Source organism: Nesoenas mayeri (genome assembly GCF_963082525.1).
Source record: "Nesoenas mayeri genome assembly, chromosome: 2".
Lineage (NCBI taxonomy): Eukaryota > Metazoa > Chordata > Aves > Columbiformes > Columbidae > Nesoenas > Nesoenas mayeri.
In genome coordinates, this window is record NC_137543.1 from 190806 (window position 1) to 209248 (window position 18443).

General features: G+C 61.1%; 1 protein-coding gene across 1 annotated transcript in view; it reads right to left on the reverse strand.

The window, feature by feature from the left end:
* Positions 1-3168: 3168 nt before the first annotated feature.
* SCRIB (scribble planar cell polarity protein) overlaps positions 3169-18443 on the reverse strand; it is a 122162-nt gene continuing 106887 nt past the window's right edge. Inside the window, exons 40-47 of the mRNA XM_080339454.1 lie at positions 18273-18362; positions 17787-17975; positions 13306-13470; positions 12560-12699; positions 11432-11469; positions 10550-10624; positions 7979-8030; positions 3169-4867 (exon numbers count right to left, since the gene is read on the reverse strand). Coding sequence (XP_080195580.1) covers positions 4707-4867; positions 7979-8030; positions 10550-10624; positions 11432-11469; positions 12560-12699; positions 13306-13470; positions 17787-17975; positions 18273-18362 — 910 coding nt within the window. The 3' untranslated portion in view covers positions 3169-4706. The remainder of the gene's footprint in view (positions 4868-7978; positions 8031-10549; positions 10625-11431; positions 11470-12559; positions 12700-13305; positions 13471-17786; positions 17976-18272; positions 18363-18443) is intronic.

Here is an 18443-nt window from a genome sequence, read left to right on the forward strand (position 1 = left end):
TCCTCGGGGCCTGGAGAGCGCGTTTCGCTAAAACGCTCGTGCTTAAACTCATCACTACATTTGGACTTGGAAAGAGTTCTCAGACTGGAGACCTTGGCAGCTTTTCCTTTCCTCTCCGGGCTGTAATACGGTTTCCCCCCAGGATCCCATGCTTGTATTTCATCTAATTAACTCTCTTCTATTGGCAACACATGGGTCTCGCTCTCCGCGTGAGGCGTGTGGCGCGTCACCCAGGGAGCGCAGGCCGTTTGGTTCGGTGCGGCACAGAGCGCGAGGCGTTGCTGCAGTGTCACACGGGACCGGAACTGTGGGAACACGAGCACGGCTCGGAGCATGTGAGGAGCAGAACGCGTCAGGCATAGAACACAACAGAAATCCTTGGGTGGTAAAGTAGCAGGAGGTTACATTTGAAGTTACCGTATAAATACCACGTAATACCAGAACGGGGGTTCTTTGGTGACCGGGAGTTGAGGATCCAGCTCCTCCAGCGCAGGGAGAGCACGAGCAGGGCAGGAACCATCCGAAGGGGCTGCTCACACACCACCAGCCCGTTCCATGGCCCTTCTGTCCATTTTCCCATCTTGTTCGTGAAGCATGCGCCTGCAGGTGGCCGCGGTACGTGCCCTACAGGCTCTAACACTGAAGGCACTACAGCGTTTTTTCTCATTTCTGGATTTACCTCCCTCTCTTGTTTTCTGAGCAGGTGCTCACAGGACGGTTTGTGCTGGCCAGGACCTTCACAGATGATCTCGAGCAGCCCCCGCGCTGCCCCGGCACCTCCCCAGCCCCGACCGCTCAGAGCCCCGGCCGCCAGCCCCCCGCGCCCCAGCACCGCGGCACCGCAGCCCCCAGCACCGCGGCACCGCAGCCCCCCGCGCCCCAGCACCGCGGCACCGCAGCCCCCAGCGCCCCAGCACCGCGGCACCGCAGCCCCCCGCGCCCCAGCACCGCGGCACCGCAGCCCCCCGCGCCCCAGCACCGCGGCACCGCAGCCCCCCGCGCCCCAGCACCGCGGCACCGCAGCCCCCAGCGCCCGAGCACCGCGGCACCGCAGCCCCCCGCGCCCCAGCACCGCGGCACCGCAACCCCCAGCGCCCCAGCACCGCGGCACCGCAGCCCCCCGCGCCCCAGCACCGCGGCACCGCAGCCCCCAGCGCCCCAGCACCGCGGCACCGCAGCCCCCCGTGCCCCAGCACCGCGGCACCGCAGCCCCCCGCGCCCCAGCACCGCGGCACCGCAGCCCCCAGCGCCCCAGCACCGCGGCACCGCAGCTCCTGGGGCTGCGCCGGGGCCTCACCGCCCTGAGCCGAGAAACAGTCCCTGTGTCCGCTCCAAACCCGCCCTCGCCCCGTGTGAAACCGCTGCCGCTCCCTCCGCCACTACGGGCCTCGGCAAAAGTCTCCAGCCTTGCACGAGCCCCCTTTGCTGAAAGGCCGCACTGAGGTGTCCCCGGAGCTCTCCCCAGGCTGACCCCCCAGTGCCTCAGCCTTTCTACCCAGAGCTGCTCCGCCCTGGGCCCATTCCCGTGTCCCTCCTCCGTCCCGCTCCAGCAGCTCCGTGTCTGGCTGGTGCTGGGCCCCAGGGCTGGACGCAGAGCTCAGGGGTCCCGGCAGAGCAGAGGGGACAGTCCCGTCCCTCCAGCGCTGGACATGCTGCTCCCGCTCAGCCCAGGCTGCGGTTCGGCTCTGTCTGCCAGCGCACATCGCCGGCTCCTGTCCAGCTCTTCACCCCCAGCACCCCAAGTGCTTCTCCTGGGACTGCTCTGCATCCCTGCACCCCAGCTGGATTGGGACCGGGGGTGCCCTGGCACACCTGCAGGACCTGGGCCTTGCCCTTGTTGAACCCCATGAGGTTCGCAGGGAACCACTTCTTGAGCTTGTCCAGGTCGCTCTGGATGGATCCCGTCCCTCAGGCGTCACCCGCACCGCTCACCTCGGTGTCACCTGCAGGCTGCTGCAGGGGTGCTCAGTGCCGCTGTGTCACTGGTGAAGACGTTGAACATACTGGTCCCAGTCGAGCCCTCTGAGGGGGCTCCATCCGGACATGGAGCCACTAACTACCCTCTAGACGTGATGATCCTCTGCTCCCCTCCTGCCCTGCTGCTCTCGGTACCTCTGCAGCGGGCGCGGGTTCAGGTTATTGTTGATTTACACACACAAAAGCAGAAGAATCTCCACTATGTTCGCTGCGTTACAGGTGACTAATAATCGGAACCAAAGTGTTGGTATAGAAACGCGGACTTCACATCGGGCAAACCACATTAACTAAAGGCTCTAAAATGTAAAGTAAACTTTATTATCCTTGAACCACAAAATAGATTTCTTTGGTTGTACAAATTTCACTAGTTACAGTCTTGATGCGCTAATTTTCCCTCAGAGTCTCTCAGGAGAGAACGGGAGAGAACCCAGAGCCTGGCACCAGGTACCGCGAAGAGAACCAAGAATCACGAGTTAGTCACCAAAACCAATCCAGGATTGTTTCCAAATCGCTGTTGTTAAAAAGCAAACGCTAAAATTAGATTTAAAAAGGAAAAGCTCAAATTGCTGATGATGGAAGCAGCCGTGGCTGCGGTTTGAGATCGATTATCAGTTCCCCCTTCAAAGCTCTAAAAATTAAACAAACTAAACACACGCGGTCAGTTCGAACGCTCCACTGGGTTTGGCGCGAAGGGAGATTCTCAGCTACAGGAGCCTGCCTCCGGATCTGTCACCCAGCACACGAACAAGCAGAAGCGCCTGTCGCTCCCACGTCACCGGGGGCTGCTGCGGGGTCAGAGAGCAGTGCGGGGGGCAGCCGGGCGCTGCCGGCTCAGGCGCCGCCAGCTCGGGAGCTGCCTGCTCAGGTGCTGCCGGCTCAGGAGCTGCCTGCTCAGGCAGTGCCAGCTCAGGCGCTGCCAGCTCAGGAGCCGCTGGCTCAGGAGCCGCCGGCTCAGGCAGTGCCAGCTCAGGTGCTGCCAGCTCAGGAGCCGCTGGCTCAGGAGCTGCTGGCTCAGGCGTTGCCAGCTCAGGCACCACCAGCTCAGGCATTGCCAGCTCAGGAGCTGCCAGCTCAAGCAGTGCCAGCTCAGGCATTGCCTGCTCAGGCACCACCAGCTCAGGCACTGCCAGCTCAGGCTCTGCCAGCTCAGGCACCACCAGCTCAGGTGCTGCCAGCTCAGGCTCTGCCGGCTCAGGCACCGCCAGCTCAGGCACTGCCAGCTCAGGCACCACCAGCTCAGGTGCTGCCAGCTCAGGCTCTGCCGGCTCAGGCACCGCCAGCTCAGGCATCGCCAGCTCAGGCACCACCAGCTCAGGCGCCACCAGCTCAGGTGCGTCCTCCCTGTCAGAGGCATTAAAAAGATAAATAAAAAGGGGATGTTTCACTCTGTGCTGGGCGGTGGAGCAGCAGAGCCCGATTTCAGAGCTATCGGCAGCACCCGTCTCCTCCACACCTGCAGAGCTCTGTTCACAGCCCCTGTTCCACCCACGGAAACCAGGAATCGCACCCCTGCTCTCTTCTCATTTCCATTTCTTTTCCTCCTGCCCGGGCAAGCGCGTGTGCTCCGTGTTCTGCACGGAGGGGGCCCGAAGCCAGGCTGGCACAGAGAATTGTGGAGTTATTGCAAGACACCGGCCAGACCCGCCGCCCTTCACCGTGTCCCGAGAGCCCCGCGCTGGGCGCCCCGTGTCACCCGTCACTTCACCCACCAGCGTCCTCCTGGGAGACCCCGTTACTCCTACCCTGACCCCCAACGCCACTTCCTAAATCCTAACCCGCTACCTTACTGCCGTTTACACCTCCCACCTCTGCACCGTATCCTAATCCCCAACTACTCTGCTCTCTACGGCGGTCGCGCGGCTGCGCTGCGGCTGCTCCCCGACCCCGCTCGCGGTGCTGGCCGCACACAGACCCCTCCCCCCACAGGCAGGACTCGCACCCAGGCAGGACCTGTGTCCCGAACAGCACCGCCCGCCCGCCGAGCAGCTCCCGAGCAGGACAGACGGAGCAGCTCCCGAGTGGGACAGACGGAGCAGCTCTGGAGCAGGACAGCCGGAGCAGCTCTGGAGCAGGACAGATGGAGCAGCTCCTGAGCAGGACAGACGGAGCAGCTCTGGAGCAGGACAGCCAGCCGCGCCGCAGGGCAGGCGGCACCGCGCTGGCCCGGCTCCTGCTGCCCGCCGCGCTCGAGCACACGGGTGTTGGTGTCAGAGGCACTTCACTGGAACTCCGGTTTTGTTTCTTTTTGCCTCCAAGCTGCCCATTTCCACACACTCCCAAAGGAAAGTGAGGGGACACAGTGAGGGAGCTGGAAAAGACGCTTTTTGGCAAAAGAGTAGAAATTAAATAGGAGCAAAGGCAGGCTGACCTTCCCTGTAATCCACACCGGAGTAGAAGCTCCCACATAAACCACTACAGAAATCCAAGGTGAGGAGATAACAGCTGGAGCGCGACGCACTCTCACACTCGTGTGTTCCCCTGTCCTGCCTGTCCCCGCACACACTATTTACAGGCTAACAAGCTGCCCACCGTCCTACCCACACCTCCTCTCGTCTGCCGCCAATGCAGCCGGGGCTGTCCCGTTCTGCCCAGGACTCGCCCCGCGCTGCCGGGGAGGAACGAGGGCGGCTCGCGGCCCGGACGGAGCTGGCTGGGCAGGGCCCTGGGTGCCGCGGGCAGCCGCGCTGCGCGGGCCGCGCCGGGCCGCTCGTCGCCCGGGGCCGCCGCCCCTACGTGGGCACGGCCGCCTCCAGGCTGCGCCGGCCGTGCCGCAGCTTGCGCTTGCTGCTGTACAGGGCCATCTCCTCCAGCGCCGAGGCAGTGGGTGTCGACGAATCCCGCGTTACTAACATCTCCTCTTCCTCCGGCTGCCCGTCCTGCTCCTGGGACACTGGGCAGACAAAAGAAATGAAGGTTTTAAGAGACGTGCAAGGTTAAGTACACAGGTACAGACCTAAGGGTATACCCAGGTGTGGAATTTGGGGCAGCACTGATGTCTCAGTGATTTAAAGTAACCCCGTGCCCAGAACTTTCAGGTGACGGCAGCTCAGGTACCGACTCCCGTGGGTTCTGGGAAGAAAGTCACATTCGCGATGACACCTGCGCCCAACACCCGCGATTACCGAACACCACTGGACGTGCCAACGGAAGGCATGACGGAGGACACCAGGGGGACACCAGGAGGACTCGGGTGTGCGCCCGCGCCCCGAGCGCCTCACGGCCGCAGCAGGGCCGGCATGTGCCCGGCGGGCTGGCGGGAGGCGAGCGCCCCAGCCGCGCGGTGCCGGCATGCACCGGGCGCTGCGGCTGTTCCCCGGCCCGCGCCGGGCGCTGCGGCTGTTCCCCGGTCCGCACCGGGCGCTGCGGCTGTTCCCCAGCACTCTCCGGGCGCTGTGGCTGTTCCCCGGCCCGCACCGGGCGCTGCGGCTGTTCCCCGGTCCGCACCGGGCGCTGCGGCTGTTCCCCGGCCCGCACCGGGTGCTGTGGCTGTTCCCCGGCCCGCGCCGAGGGCGCGCGCAGGGCAGGCGCAGGGAGCTGCGCTGGGAGCTCTGCGCTCGGAGCTGTTCCCGGGGCTCCTCTCCGTCCTGACGCGCCCTGACACGCACCGGGGGCACCTGCGCTTCGCACAACTCGGCCTCAGCAACTACCACGAGACACTTGTGTAAAAAGGAAAAGCTTCCACAAACCCACAGATTTTTTCCCCTCAAGTGCAAACTGGCTCCTGGGAAGCCTCTCTGAGGTCTGTGAATGTAGTAGAGAACCTCAGTTACAGCTCCGGTTACAGCTCCCGTTACAGCTCCCGAGTGCGGAGCTGCTGCAGCTCAGGACCCTCCCGAACCAGCAGCCTCTTGGCTGAAAAGGCCCCAGAAACAAATGCAGGCGGTGAGGGGATACGGGGACTGAGAGCGGAGGATTGACTTCTAAACAAGGCAAGCGGGTACAAAGGAAAGGTACAGGCACATGCAGATAAAACCCCAGACAGGGAGGGAGAGGAAATCAGAGGGAAGCCATGCCTTTCAGCTCTTGGGCTGGCTGTGCCCAAGGAGCCATCCAACATGCAAGCTCAGTGATCTCACACAGCACCCTGAGCTTTCAAACAACTCCTGATAGTCCCTCAGCCAAAGCTCTTAACGAAAAGGAGCTGCCCCGGGACGGGACGGCATGGCTCGCGCTGGGCGAACGCGGTTAGAGCTGCAGGAGCTCTCTGGAAACAGCGGCACGTCTCGGCAACACCACTTCACTACTGAGACACCAGAAGAGACGGGAAAGCACACGGAACGGGTTCTGCTGCTGGCGAACGCACCGTGTGCCTACGCTGGCGATGCTGCACACAGCGCCCCTTCGCCGCCTCTGCACCCGCACAGGGCAAATAAAGAGGCACGGAGGGGTGCGGGAACGACCCCCGCAAGGAGGACCGAGGAGTCTTCGGCCTGGAGGGAGGAAACTGGCGGCAGATGTGACACCGGCCGTGGGAACGGTCCCGAGTGAAGCCGACAGCTGCTCACGGCAGCCCACCGGACCCCAGGCAATTATCAAGAAACAGAATGAAAGAAAAGACCTCGTAATGGAACTCAGCGCTGCCACGAAAGATTAGAAAAGCCAGCTGAGACAGCTTTACAGAGGATGGTTCCGCTGATGATCTAGACAACATCGGCTCAGACAACCCACCCAACAGGCGACCTCAGAAATCCGAACACGTGCACCTGTGCAGGCTCGGTTTCCCTGCTCCTCAGCGCTCCCTCGCGGGCAGACAGGATGCTGGTGGGTTCGGAAGCAGCAGGAGCCTCCCCTGCACGCCCCGTGTGAGAGAAACCGAACACACCGCGAGAGAGCACGGGCGCTGCAGCCCCTACGAGTCCAGAGACTCCGCTGCGCTGAGAACCTGGTGGGAAAGAGCCTGTGACAGGGACGGCTGGGGAACAAAGCGGGGGCTGCACCGCCCTGGAATGGAGACGTGGCTAAAAAGGCTGGATGAGGTGAATGAACAATAAAGGAAGGTGGAGAGACCATCTTGCGCTCGCAGGAGTGTCTGAGCTGTGAGCCCGAGGCAGAACGAGCAGCGCGGCAGTGACGAGCCCACGTTACAGCCGCAGAGCGCAGGACTGCTCAGGAGTTCTGCACACGGTCACAAAGCCGTGACTCCACAATCAACGATGATCGTGATTAAAACCCCGAGGTGTGTAGGGGGGTACAGAGAACAAGCGTCATTAATGCAGCAATCGGACCCCTTCAAAGCTGCACCCCATACAGACGGAGGCGAAAGGCCTGACGGGACGTGTCAGATCGGTGCCTGCGGTGCCGGCGGCTGCCAGTGACCGGTGGGGCAGGAGCAGAACACGCAGCGTTGCTTTGGGCACGGACGCTCCTCTGACCTTTGGGAGCTGGCTCCGCACCCCCGCTGGGCTCCGCACCCCGAATGTAGGGGCCGGTCTGAGCTGCCAGCTGGGGACAGGCACCCCAGAGCCAGGGCAGCCGGGGAGGCACAGCGCCCAGGGCTTTAACACTGTTACTGAGGTGATGCGGATGCACAAGTGCAGACCTGGACGGTCACCTGGGTGCTCAAGCACCCCAGCACTCTTGAGTCTTAACCCAGGCTGAGTTATCATCTGCAGCTGCAATCTGCTCCTGCAAACGCGGCACAAGGCGGACCCTGCACAACGGACGTTACCCCCTTGCAGCGGGTGGCAGAGGCCACAACGTCCACCCACGTCCTACCACCGCTCTGCTCCAGAGCACAACACTGGAGGAAAACCAGGCATGCTTGTCACACACCATTCCCAGCAAATGAGCCACCACTACAGCGCCATGCAAACATCCTACCCAAAACTGAACGTGGCGAGTTTGGACGTTTCATTCTAGAACAGACAAAACAGGACACGGCTTCAAGCAGCAAGAAGCTGAAGTCCTCGGGGCTGATTCCACAAGGAGGCAAAGGGGAACCCTCGAGAACCGTGCTGGGAAGCAAGGAGGACAAAGACAAGTCCTCTGGCCACGAGCTTACCTGAGCTGTTTCTGTCATCGACGTATCTGAGGTCGTCAGCTGCATCAGGGGACTGGAAGAGAACAGGAGACATGAGCATCCACGCGTGCCGACCAACCGCCCGCCCGTGTCCAGCGCACCATGGGGTGTCCTGTGTCCTGCGCTTGGGGTGCTGGTCCCGCGGCAGCTGGGGCGCGGCCCTCGGCGGTGCCGGGACATGGCGCTAACGCCTGCCAGCTCACGCAGCCCGGTGCCCGAACTGCGCGCAGCCCGGTGCCCGAACCGCGCACAGCCCGGTGCCTGAACCGCGCACAGCCCGGTGCCCGAACCGCGCGCAGCCCAGCGGAGCTCCCCTTGCACTGTGCGTGGAGAGATCGGAAGGGACAGGGAAGGCAGAAAGCGTAAAGCCTATAGAAAACGAGCAGAAACACGGAGGAGAGCAGACGAGCTACATTTGCTGGACAGTCCCGGACCCTAATTCTGCAGGTGCTCTGTTCCCAGACCCAGCTTCTCACATCCAGCCAACCTCCTTGTGTTCAGGTTGTGTAGAGGACACAGGACAGGAAGCATAAAACCACAGAATGGTGACCCAACACGGCCAAGCCCACCGCTAACCCGCGTCCCCCAGGGCCACCACACGCCTCCCAACGCCCTCCAGGCTGGTGACTCGAGCAGCCACACCCCAGCAGGCAGCAGGGACAGCCGGAGATGTGGAAAGGGACAACCAGGAGCCTCCACCAGCTCCTGCTGATTTTCAGCCTTCACCAAATGAACACGGTTCCAACAACCAGCGCCGTCTGCAGCTCATCAGACCGGGGCAGCACCAGGAGAAAACAACGTTGTTCACAGTCATGAACTTGAGGTGGCCTGAAAATCAGCACTACTCTGCAGACACATCCAAGTGTCCCATGCCCGACTTGTTTAGCTGAAATAGAGAGTTTAATCTCGCTGTACAAAGTGCTTCAAGGATAGAAAGGTCAAAGCATTCTGTTGAGGTGTGAGGTATTCTGTTCACTTCGAAAGTGGTGGCATTTGTTACTTCTGCTGTTCTTTCTGGTTTCGTACACAACACACCGAGCTGAACGCCTCCCGCGCTGCACAAACATGCGGGCAGGGTCTCGGGAGAGCTCAGCACTCAGCAGGTTTAACAATGCCCAACTCGGCCCAAGGTTCTGGCCACTACTGAGCAGCGTCTGCCTGTAAGGGGTTGTCTTGCTCAGCTCAAGAGCACAAGCGAGGGCTCGCTGTGACTTTCCTTCAGCTGCAGGATAAAGAATGGCAGCTCTGCAGATGTCTATGGAAAGCACCAGGGCAGGTTCAAGGCTGTGAGAGCAAGAAGCCCTAATTCCCAGATAAACTGCCTGTTTTGTGCCAACAGCAAAACTGCAGGAGGCAGGAGAGAGAGGGAGGGGGTGTCAGCCTGTTCAGAGCTTTAGGAATGAAGGTCTGGTAGAGGAGACGCTGTGGTGCGGAGCGGAGCACGGGCTGCGGCGCCGCGGCGCGCCGCTCTGCGCCACCCAACGCGGGCGGCACGCCGTGCCCAGGGAAACGCCGGCCCCGGGCCGCTGCCCGGCCGCGGAGCAAGCGCCGCAGGGTCCGGACACGCAGCCTCCTCCGGAGGCGCCTTCTCGGCAGCGGAACAGCCCGCGGGGCGCCGCGGCCGCGGCACAACCCGGGGACACTCAGTGGTCCGGAGCGCGAGCGGCTGGTCCTCGGTCTCGCTGGGTGCAGAACCCAGACGGGGCACAGCCCAAGAGGGAGCGACTCGCGGAGGGAAACGTGCGTGAGCACCGCGGGCTGGGTGACACCGTTAGCAAAAGGAGTCAGCCAGCAACGCGCACCAAGTAATGCCCGAGAATCCGCCACCTGCAGCTGTGGCTTTGGGGACACCCCCTTGGAGCGGGGATCTTCGGTCAGCGCTTTCTGGCTCTGCACACAGACCACGCACCGGCAGCTACCGGCCCCCTTGTCTGTGTAAAACAACCAACCTAAAAAACCACAGACACACACCATCTGCTCAGATCCGCTCTCGCAAGTGCAGTTGGTGAACGAGTGGCCCAGAGGACAGCAGGAAGGCAGCTCAGCCCCGAGCGGGCGCGGGGGCGGACACGGCCACCCCGCAGGTCCCCGTCAACCCCAGCCGCTCTGCGGTTCTGTGGCAAAGCAGCTCCAATGACGTGAGGCTCTTTTAGGACGGAGAACCATGGTGCTCGCCCTCGAAACCTGCTGTTCTCTCACCGCGCCATTCCTGCACAGTTCATCTGCAGCCCGTACAACGTGAGAACGTCAGCACAGCGGCTGCGTGGGCAGGACACCGGGCACAGTCCGGTTTGAACTTAATGTTTGCTCCAATTTGCAATTTGCTGGCAATCATTTCTATAGTCTTTTCTTCCCTTTTAGTTCTCATTTTCACTTAGAAGTGTTTCAGGATCAATTAAGGTGAAGATGTAGCTGCTTTCTGTTTGCACAGGTTTTGTAATGAACTCTAAACCCATGTGGACCAACTGTGTCACGGCCCCGCGCAGCCCTGGGACGCGCGGCCCGCGAGCGAGCCCGGCCGCGGCAGCACGGCGCCCGGCATGCACCGGATACCTGCATCTCGTAAACAGGTTTGGAGGAAGGAATAGCAGCAAATTCCCGGTAGTCAAACTTCTTTTCAGACATGGACTAGAAGGGACAGCAAAAGAGAAGAAACAGAGAAGAGAGAGTAAGGGGAGAGAAGCGGACGGAAAAGCGGCGGCGAGCGGAGGCGCCGGTGCAGAGACGGAGCGCACGCAGCGCGCCCTCTCCGGTGCCGGAGCCCGGACACGGCCCCTGGAGACCAGGCGGCTCCGGACAGGACCTCTGAGCCGCTCTGGTGCCAGGAGGGGTTCCAAGTGGCGTTGTACTGCGGCACGCGATGCTTTCTCTGCACACGCACACCAAGCCAGGCAGGAAACCTGCTTTCATGGGAGCATTAGTGGCAAGGTGCCCGATGGTTCTGCGACAGTCAGGATTTCAGTCGAGAATGGGCCGTACTGTGTGACCCTGGGCGAGACCAGGTCCCCTCATCTGTCCCACTGCTCCTGACAGCTCTCTGCACAGTGTCCTGTGTCCTGCTGTATTTATACAGTGCTGAGGAACAGGAAAACGCTGATTTCAGCTCACGTTCTCAGCTTTATGCTGCTGAGGAGAAAAGGGGCCAAAGTCTCTGCACTGAAAAGCTTTCTGAACACAGAGATGGAGTCAACGAACCAAGAAACGGATGAAATAATAAAACACAGAAAGAGAAGCTACATCGTAGCTGTAAAAAGGGGGGTGCCTCTAGCAATGGGTACGACAGAGCTCCTCCTCACAATGCTGCAGGTCACGCAGGCGGACGCGGCCTCAGTACTGCAGCAGGGCTCCCGCGGCCAACGCGCCGCCCGCACCCGCGCTGAGCAACCGAGGAACCCCGGGATCACAGCAGAGAGAAACGCAAGAGGGGTGTCATACCAGCCTGCCCGGGGAGGTGACGTTTCTGGGACTGCAATCTGCAAAAGATGACAGAAAAGCACTATTTAGTGAAGGGCTGTATTAACCGCGACACCTCCCCACAGCTGCCCCTTCCCTTTAGCAGAATTTCAGTGTCACAGGAGCTCAGAACGACACTGCCTTCCGAAAACAAACGCCTCTCTCCTCCTTTCTAGTCATGATGCTGGTTTTATTTCTGCTCTGGTTCCCTAGAGCCACCCCCAGATGATGTGTCACATTTCCAGATTGGTCCTGTCACAGTATCACAGTATCACAGTATCACAGTATGTTTGGGATTGGAAGGGCCCTCAAAGCTCATCCAGTGCAATCCCCCCATGGAGCAGGAACACCCAGATGAGGTGACACAGGAAGGTGTCCAGGCGGGTTGGAATGTCTGCACAGGAGACTCCACAACCCCCTGGGCAGCCTGGGCCAGGCTCTGACACCCTGAGAAGTTTCTTCTCAAATGTAAGTGGAACCTCTTGTGTTCCAGCTTGACCCCATTACCCCTTGTCCTGTCATTGTTTGCCACCGAGAAGAGCCTGGCTCCGTCCTCGTGGCACTCACCCTTTATATATTTATAAACATTAATAAGGTCCCCCCTCAGTGTCCTCTTGTCCAGCTCCAGAGCCCCAGCTCCCTCAGCCTTTCCTCACACGGGAGATGCTCCACTCCCTGCAGCATCTTGGTGGCTGCGCTGGACTCTCTGCAGCAGTTCCCTGTCCTGCTGGAACTGAGGGGACAGAACTGGACACAAGATTCCAGGTGTGGTCTCCCCAGGGCAGAGCAGAGGGGCAGGAGAACCTCTCTGACCTACTGACCACCCCCTTCTAATCCACCCCAGGTACCATTGGCTTCCTGGCCACAAGGGCCAGTGCTGGCTCATGGTCACCCTGCTGTCCCCAGGACCCCCAGGTCCCTTTCCCCTACGCTGCTCTCTAACAGCTCATTCCCCAGCCTATACTGGAACCTGGGGCTGTTCCTGCCCAGGTGCAGGACCCTACACTTGTCAAATCTCATCACTGATGTCAAAGGGCCCAGGGGACCGTCCCGCCCCGGCTGAAGGAGGAAGGAGCAGCCGTGTCCCCACGGCAGACGGCCGCGCGGTACCTTCCAGCGGCGTTGGCGACGGCGTGGGAACCGGCGAGGGCGACTCTGCCAGCTGCTCCAGCGTGCTGCGCTTTTTCCCCTCCTTGGACTTGGCGATCACCATTTGGGCTTTGAGAGCATCCTGTTCGAGTGATTTCATCCTGCCTCAGAAACGAGGGAGAAAACCCATCAGCCCTTGCCTTCTGTCCCAGCGATAACGCCGTCTGCGCGCAGAGCGCAGCCCGAGGCTGAGCGCAAAGGCAGAGCTCAGGCCGCTTCCCTGCGGCACGCGGGCTTCCCACGCAGAACCAGAGCCGCTTGGTCTGCTGTCACCCTGAAACGTGTGCCGCCGTATGTGCTGAAGAGATAGAGCCTGGAGCCAAGATCAACGCACTGAGACGCTGCAGGACTTTCCAGGGGTGCCGCACACGACGGGAGAGCAACCCGAACTGGAAAGGAACTGCAGGGGCTGGAACAGGAGGATCAGTTCTGCGCTTTACTCTCCTCTGCGCTCTCAGTGCGTTGCTTCTCAACCCTCTCCAGCCACCACGCGGGCACGGAGCAGCACGGAAAGGCGGGCTGAGCCCCCTCTCCCGGTCAAACGGCCCCGCATCCCCCCGTTCTCACTGGGACAGAGCGGCAGGCGGGGGGACCCCAGGGAAGCGAAACAGCAACGCGGCCGTTTCCTCCCTACCCCGGCCGGCCGGGAGCACCGCGTCAGGACGGGGGACGAGCGCCGAGCATGCAGCTGCGGGGGCCGTGCACACCTGGATTGGCTTCCTGACCCGGGGGCTCTGGAGGCGCGACTCTGCTCGGGGCTGCTCGTCTGAGCCGGCCTGGCCCCGCGAGCAGGTGCCCGCTGCCGGGACTGGTACAGCTTCCGGGCCAGATCCTGCTCGTACTGTTTAATACTGTCTTCAAGAGCTGAGGATCTGAGGAGGAGGAGGAGGAAGAGGAGAAGGAAGAGGAGGAAGAGGAAATGATGGTGATGAACATCGCAGCGGACAAGCGCAGGGGAAGAAAGAAACAGATACAGGAACATACCCTGGCAAGGACAAATATGGGTCTGATGTAGGGGCTGCCTGGATCAAACAGGCTCCTCTATATGATCCTGCCCAACTCCAGCTGCCGCAGAGGCAGGAGCCTCCAGAGGACAACCTGGGCTGACGTGCGCGGAGGCACCAGCCTGCAGAGCCTCCGCTGCCTCACCGGGGAGCCCTGAACACCCACAGAACAGCTGGAGAGCCCTGAGCACCCAGTGAACAGCTGGAGGGCACTGAACACCCAGTGAACAGCTGGAGGGCCCTGGAACACCCAGAGAACAGCTGGAGAGCCCTGAGCACCCAGTGAACAGCTGGAGAGCCCTGGAACACCCATAGAACAGCTGGAGGGCACTGGAACACCCATAGAACAGCTGGAGAGCCCTGAGCACCCAGTGAACAGCTGGAGAGCCCTGGAACACCTGGTGAACAGCTGGAGAGCCCTGAACACCCATAGAACAGCTGGAGGGCACTGGAACACCCACAGAACAGCGGGGAACGGCCCAGGAGGTACTTACAGAGTGTGTCTGCATGTGTGTGACACGGACTGGGGGCGCACAGGGCGTGAGTGAGTGTGCGGGCGGTGCGGACACTGCACAGTCTCCTGGGCACACTTGCAGGCGTGTATCTGAGCCCCTGCTGGCACGCACCTTTGTCTGCCCACCAAAAAGGGGGAGCAAAATGGACAAGCACGTTCCCAAAGGCGTTTGCCACCGGCCCTGGAACACGTGCAACTGAAGAGGCGCGTGCACCCGTGAAACAGCGTGTGCGTGTAGGAAAACGGGCACGCTGCACCTCGCCCTTGCTGGCCGCCGGCCCGGGAGCGTGAGCCCTCCGGGCAGGAACCCAGCGGCCCTGTGCCCACAACACTGCTCTAGGGGGGTCCGCCCTGTGCCCACAACACTGCTCTAGGGGGGTCCGCCCTGTGCCCACAACACTGCTCTAGCGGGGTCCGCCCTGTGCCCACAACACTGCTCTAGGGGGGTCCGCCCTGTGCCCACAACACTGCTCTAGCGGGGTCCTCGGGCGTCTGTCCCACAGGGCGGGGGGTGTGCGGGGAGGGGACACATCGCATGTCCTGGCACAGCACTGATGACACAGGGAGGAAAGGGAAAGCCCAAGAAGGTGCAAACTGATGGGGTCACGAGTGACAGCACACAGACCAGAGAACTGGAAAGAAGCAGAAGATAGAAAATTAGAAAGAAAGTAATAAAATCAGCGGCATGCACTTAAAGAAAACACAGGTTAGTGAGGCTGCGGCACCACGCGCGGGGCACGTGTTCCCTCCGGACACCGGAGCCCAGCCCTGGCTGCCCCGGGTCACCGAGCTGCTCCAGCGCCAGCGGACACGGGTCCAACAGGACCAGACCAGCTGGGAGAGCTGCGGCAGCAGGGACAGCCCGTCCTCGCCGTACAGAGGGACACGTCGTGACCAACTGACTCCTGCCGATGCCGTAAGCAAGGCCCGAACTGAGCCGAGGAACCAGCCAACGCTCCTCTAAGAACTGAATAAAAAGCTCTAACTTGGTATTGGAAGCAAAACGGAGCTAAGGACCTGGTCTGCAGAACTTAATAGCACTGGATCTGGTAAACGAAAAGCCAGACAGCTGCAGTAGCTTCTCCTTGTCATGTATTCTTCCCTCTGAAAACCTCTCTCTTCACTAGTTCATTTTCCATGAACAAAACATGCTTGTGAGAGAAGAGACGGGAGGTTTGGGACGCAGTCACCTCTCTGCTGCCCGCAGCGGACAAACCTCGACACTCATTGACCCGTCCGCAGTGCAACATGGCACATCTGCTGTGCCCTGAGCATTTCAACGAGATCCTCGCCAACCCAAAGGCGTAGTCAGATGCACAGCGATGTTCGAGGAGCAAATAATGCCATCACCTACAAAACATCCTGCAACCTCCCCACACGTCTCTGATTTCATCTGCTGGCACCAGCACCAAGTTCACGGCAGAGCGGACTCGCAGTGAATCGTGCACCGCGAGCCGTGTCCTCGCAACGGCTTTGCTTCCAAAGGTTTGCACAGGCAACGCCATGTTCCTCCTCTCTACACCCACCTGAAACAGCCTTTGTTACAGCGTTCCTTAGATATGTTCGTGCTCCGGAGGAACGGGAGCTGACGTCACCTCGTGAAATCTGCCCCATCCTGTGAGGAAATGGACGGGAAGTGCAGGTGCGAGGGCGAGAAACCCTGCGGAGCTATTGTGAAGGGATGACAGATCAGTCTCTGCCACCTCTCCAAGCACAGCGATGCCGGTTTTCAGGACAAGCCCGACAGACAACTTCTGTTTTGCTGGATCGAGTACAACAGCGGAGGTTGTTTTTTTAGGTGCAAAGATGGAGCAGGAACCCTGTGCGGATGTCGACTGGCGACACCGCGCTGCTCACACAGCATCGCACTGGGCAGGTTGGAACGCGTTCGGTGCTCAGAGCCTTCCCGGGACACACGGACGCTGTCGCGGCCGCCCCGTGCACCGGCAGCACAGCGGCCTCGCGGACCAGCCCCGCCCCGGTCGCCCCGGCCCCACGCGGCCTCTCCGAGACACCGTTTCAAACACCATTCGGCTCCACAGCAGCCGCGCGGCTTCCAGCCCCACAACACGAGGGCAGAGCTGCTGTTCTGGCAGGCGGTGTTCACAAATTCTGTTGTTTTGTAACAGAGTCGTTCTTGGCTTAATGTGAACACTGAGAACTTCCATCTGCAGATGACACCACCTGAAAAGCTGTGATATGGAACCCATGGGAACAGCATCAAGCAGAACAGGCATGAGATGCCCAACACAGCAGCACACGCGGCAGATCGAGCAGACGGGATCCGCAGGATGGGGAGCAGCCCCGGACCCCCGGCCCACGCAGCCTGGGCGTGAGCCCCGTTAGCGGGACACCGCTAATTACACACCCAGGGAGCTCGAGCCCCTCTGACCCCAGAGCTGCTCAAAGCAGGGCCGACGGCAAAGGTCCAACGAACATGCCACGAGATGACGGGAGCCAAGCCACGGCTCCGTGTGACAAACAGGCCTCCCCGTGACCTGCTCGGCGCCCTGACCTTGCAGGACAGTGACACTGAGGCCGCGATTCCGACAACAGCGTCGCACTGAGGCAGAGCGCAGACTCGGGCCCGGCAGAGCGCCGGAGCACACGAAGGAACTCTTCCTGATGGGCGAAAGCCCCGGTGCCGGGAGCGTGAGTGCAGCTCTGCATAAACCACAAGCAGATCTGTTAGAGGCTCGGGTGCTACTGGGAAGCTTTGTGCCCTCCATAACTAGTCGGTTCTCGCTGAGGACTCCACTATGTATTCCTTGCTCCTCTGACCCCGCAGAAGGGGACAGCACCACTGTCCCCACAGCCCAGCACAAGCGCTGGGACTGCCACGCGGCGCCAGAGCTCGAGGCGATGGCTCCAGCACCACGTGGCACCAGAGCTCGAGGCGATGGCTCCAGCACCTCACCCAGCCAGCGGGCGAGGCCGAGCCGCCCGCAGCCCCGTGCCCCTGAACGCTCCTGTTCCAGCCCCAAAGCGGCTGCTCCAGTGTCCTCTGGACGCCTCCTGCAGGAACACCATGGCAAGGAAACTGGAACTCGTTACAGGAGCACCTGGCTGGTTTTGAAAGGAACCCTGTGACGCAGTAAACGCCTGGGCTGGCTTCGAGTCTCGCGTTCTGGAGCGGGAAGTTCTCCTTCTCCCAAACCAATTCTCACTCTTCCACAGCTGGCGAACCAGCTCGTGTGCACAGAACGCCCTCATCTGCCGCTCCCTTGGCGCCAGCAGTTCTCCAGTCTAGCAACACGGGATATGAGAAATGCTCTTTCCGTCTTTCATTTTGGATGTGTCACCCTGCCGCCTAAATAGATACCATCTTTCTTCATGGGTTACAACGGGGCGGGAGGCTGTCTGCTGAGGGAAGGAATGCAGTCACCCTCGCATCAAGGTGTTGAAGTCATGTTGTGATAAAACTCCACCGCCTGTGCAGCAGGGTCGGAAGCAGAGGCGCCTCGCCATGGAGCTGCCAGCAGCAGATGAGCTCAGCCAAGCGGCAGGCGCTCTGCACCGCTTAAACGGATGCTACACAACCTCCCCTAACACCTGGCCCAGGAAGGCTTGTCCAGTCCCTGGTTTGACTACCACAAAACCCAAGACATGCAGCCGGTGCTCCTCTCCTGAACTGCCTAGCCAAGAGAACAGAGAAGGCTCCTTGTCTCACCGTGCCGCCCTCCACATCGCGCGCTTCTCCGCCTCCAGAGCACGTCGTTCTGCTGGAGAAAGCTCCTTCTCCTGGCTGCTCAGCAGCTCGGGGCTCTGCATGCGCAGCCGCTCCTGGTGCCGCCGCTCGGCCTTCGCCGTCCGCACGGGCGCCACCGGCTCCCCCGCTCCGACGTACAGCGGACTCAGCCTGGGGGAGAGAAGCACCGAGAGGTGGGCGCCTGCTCCGCCACAGCTCCTATCTGCCCCTTCCGAGATGAAAGGTGGTGACCGACAGCCCCAACCAACTGGTTAGTACCACATCCCATCACCTTGGGAGGTGGAAGGATGCCTAACAGAGGCGACCTGCTCTTTTGAGAAGTCAGTTCTGATCAGTTTCCCTTTCTCCACAAAATCCTTCCTTGTGCACGCTATGTCTGCTAAAAAGCAGGAGCCATCTGCTCCACCGCGGCAGCTCCTGCGCGCAGGGCACCGCCGATGCACTTACCCAGACATGGAGCCGGCTCTCTGCTCGGGCTTCATTCCCTCCTCCAGCGAATTCCTCTGGGAGCTGCTGTTCTCCGTGACCTCGGGGGGCCTAGAGCAAAGCGAGCGCGTCAGCCGGAGCGGCGCGCGCCCAGCGGAGGTTCGGGACAGGTCCATGTCCCAGAGGCAACAG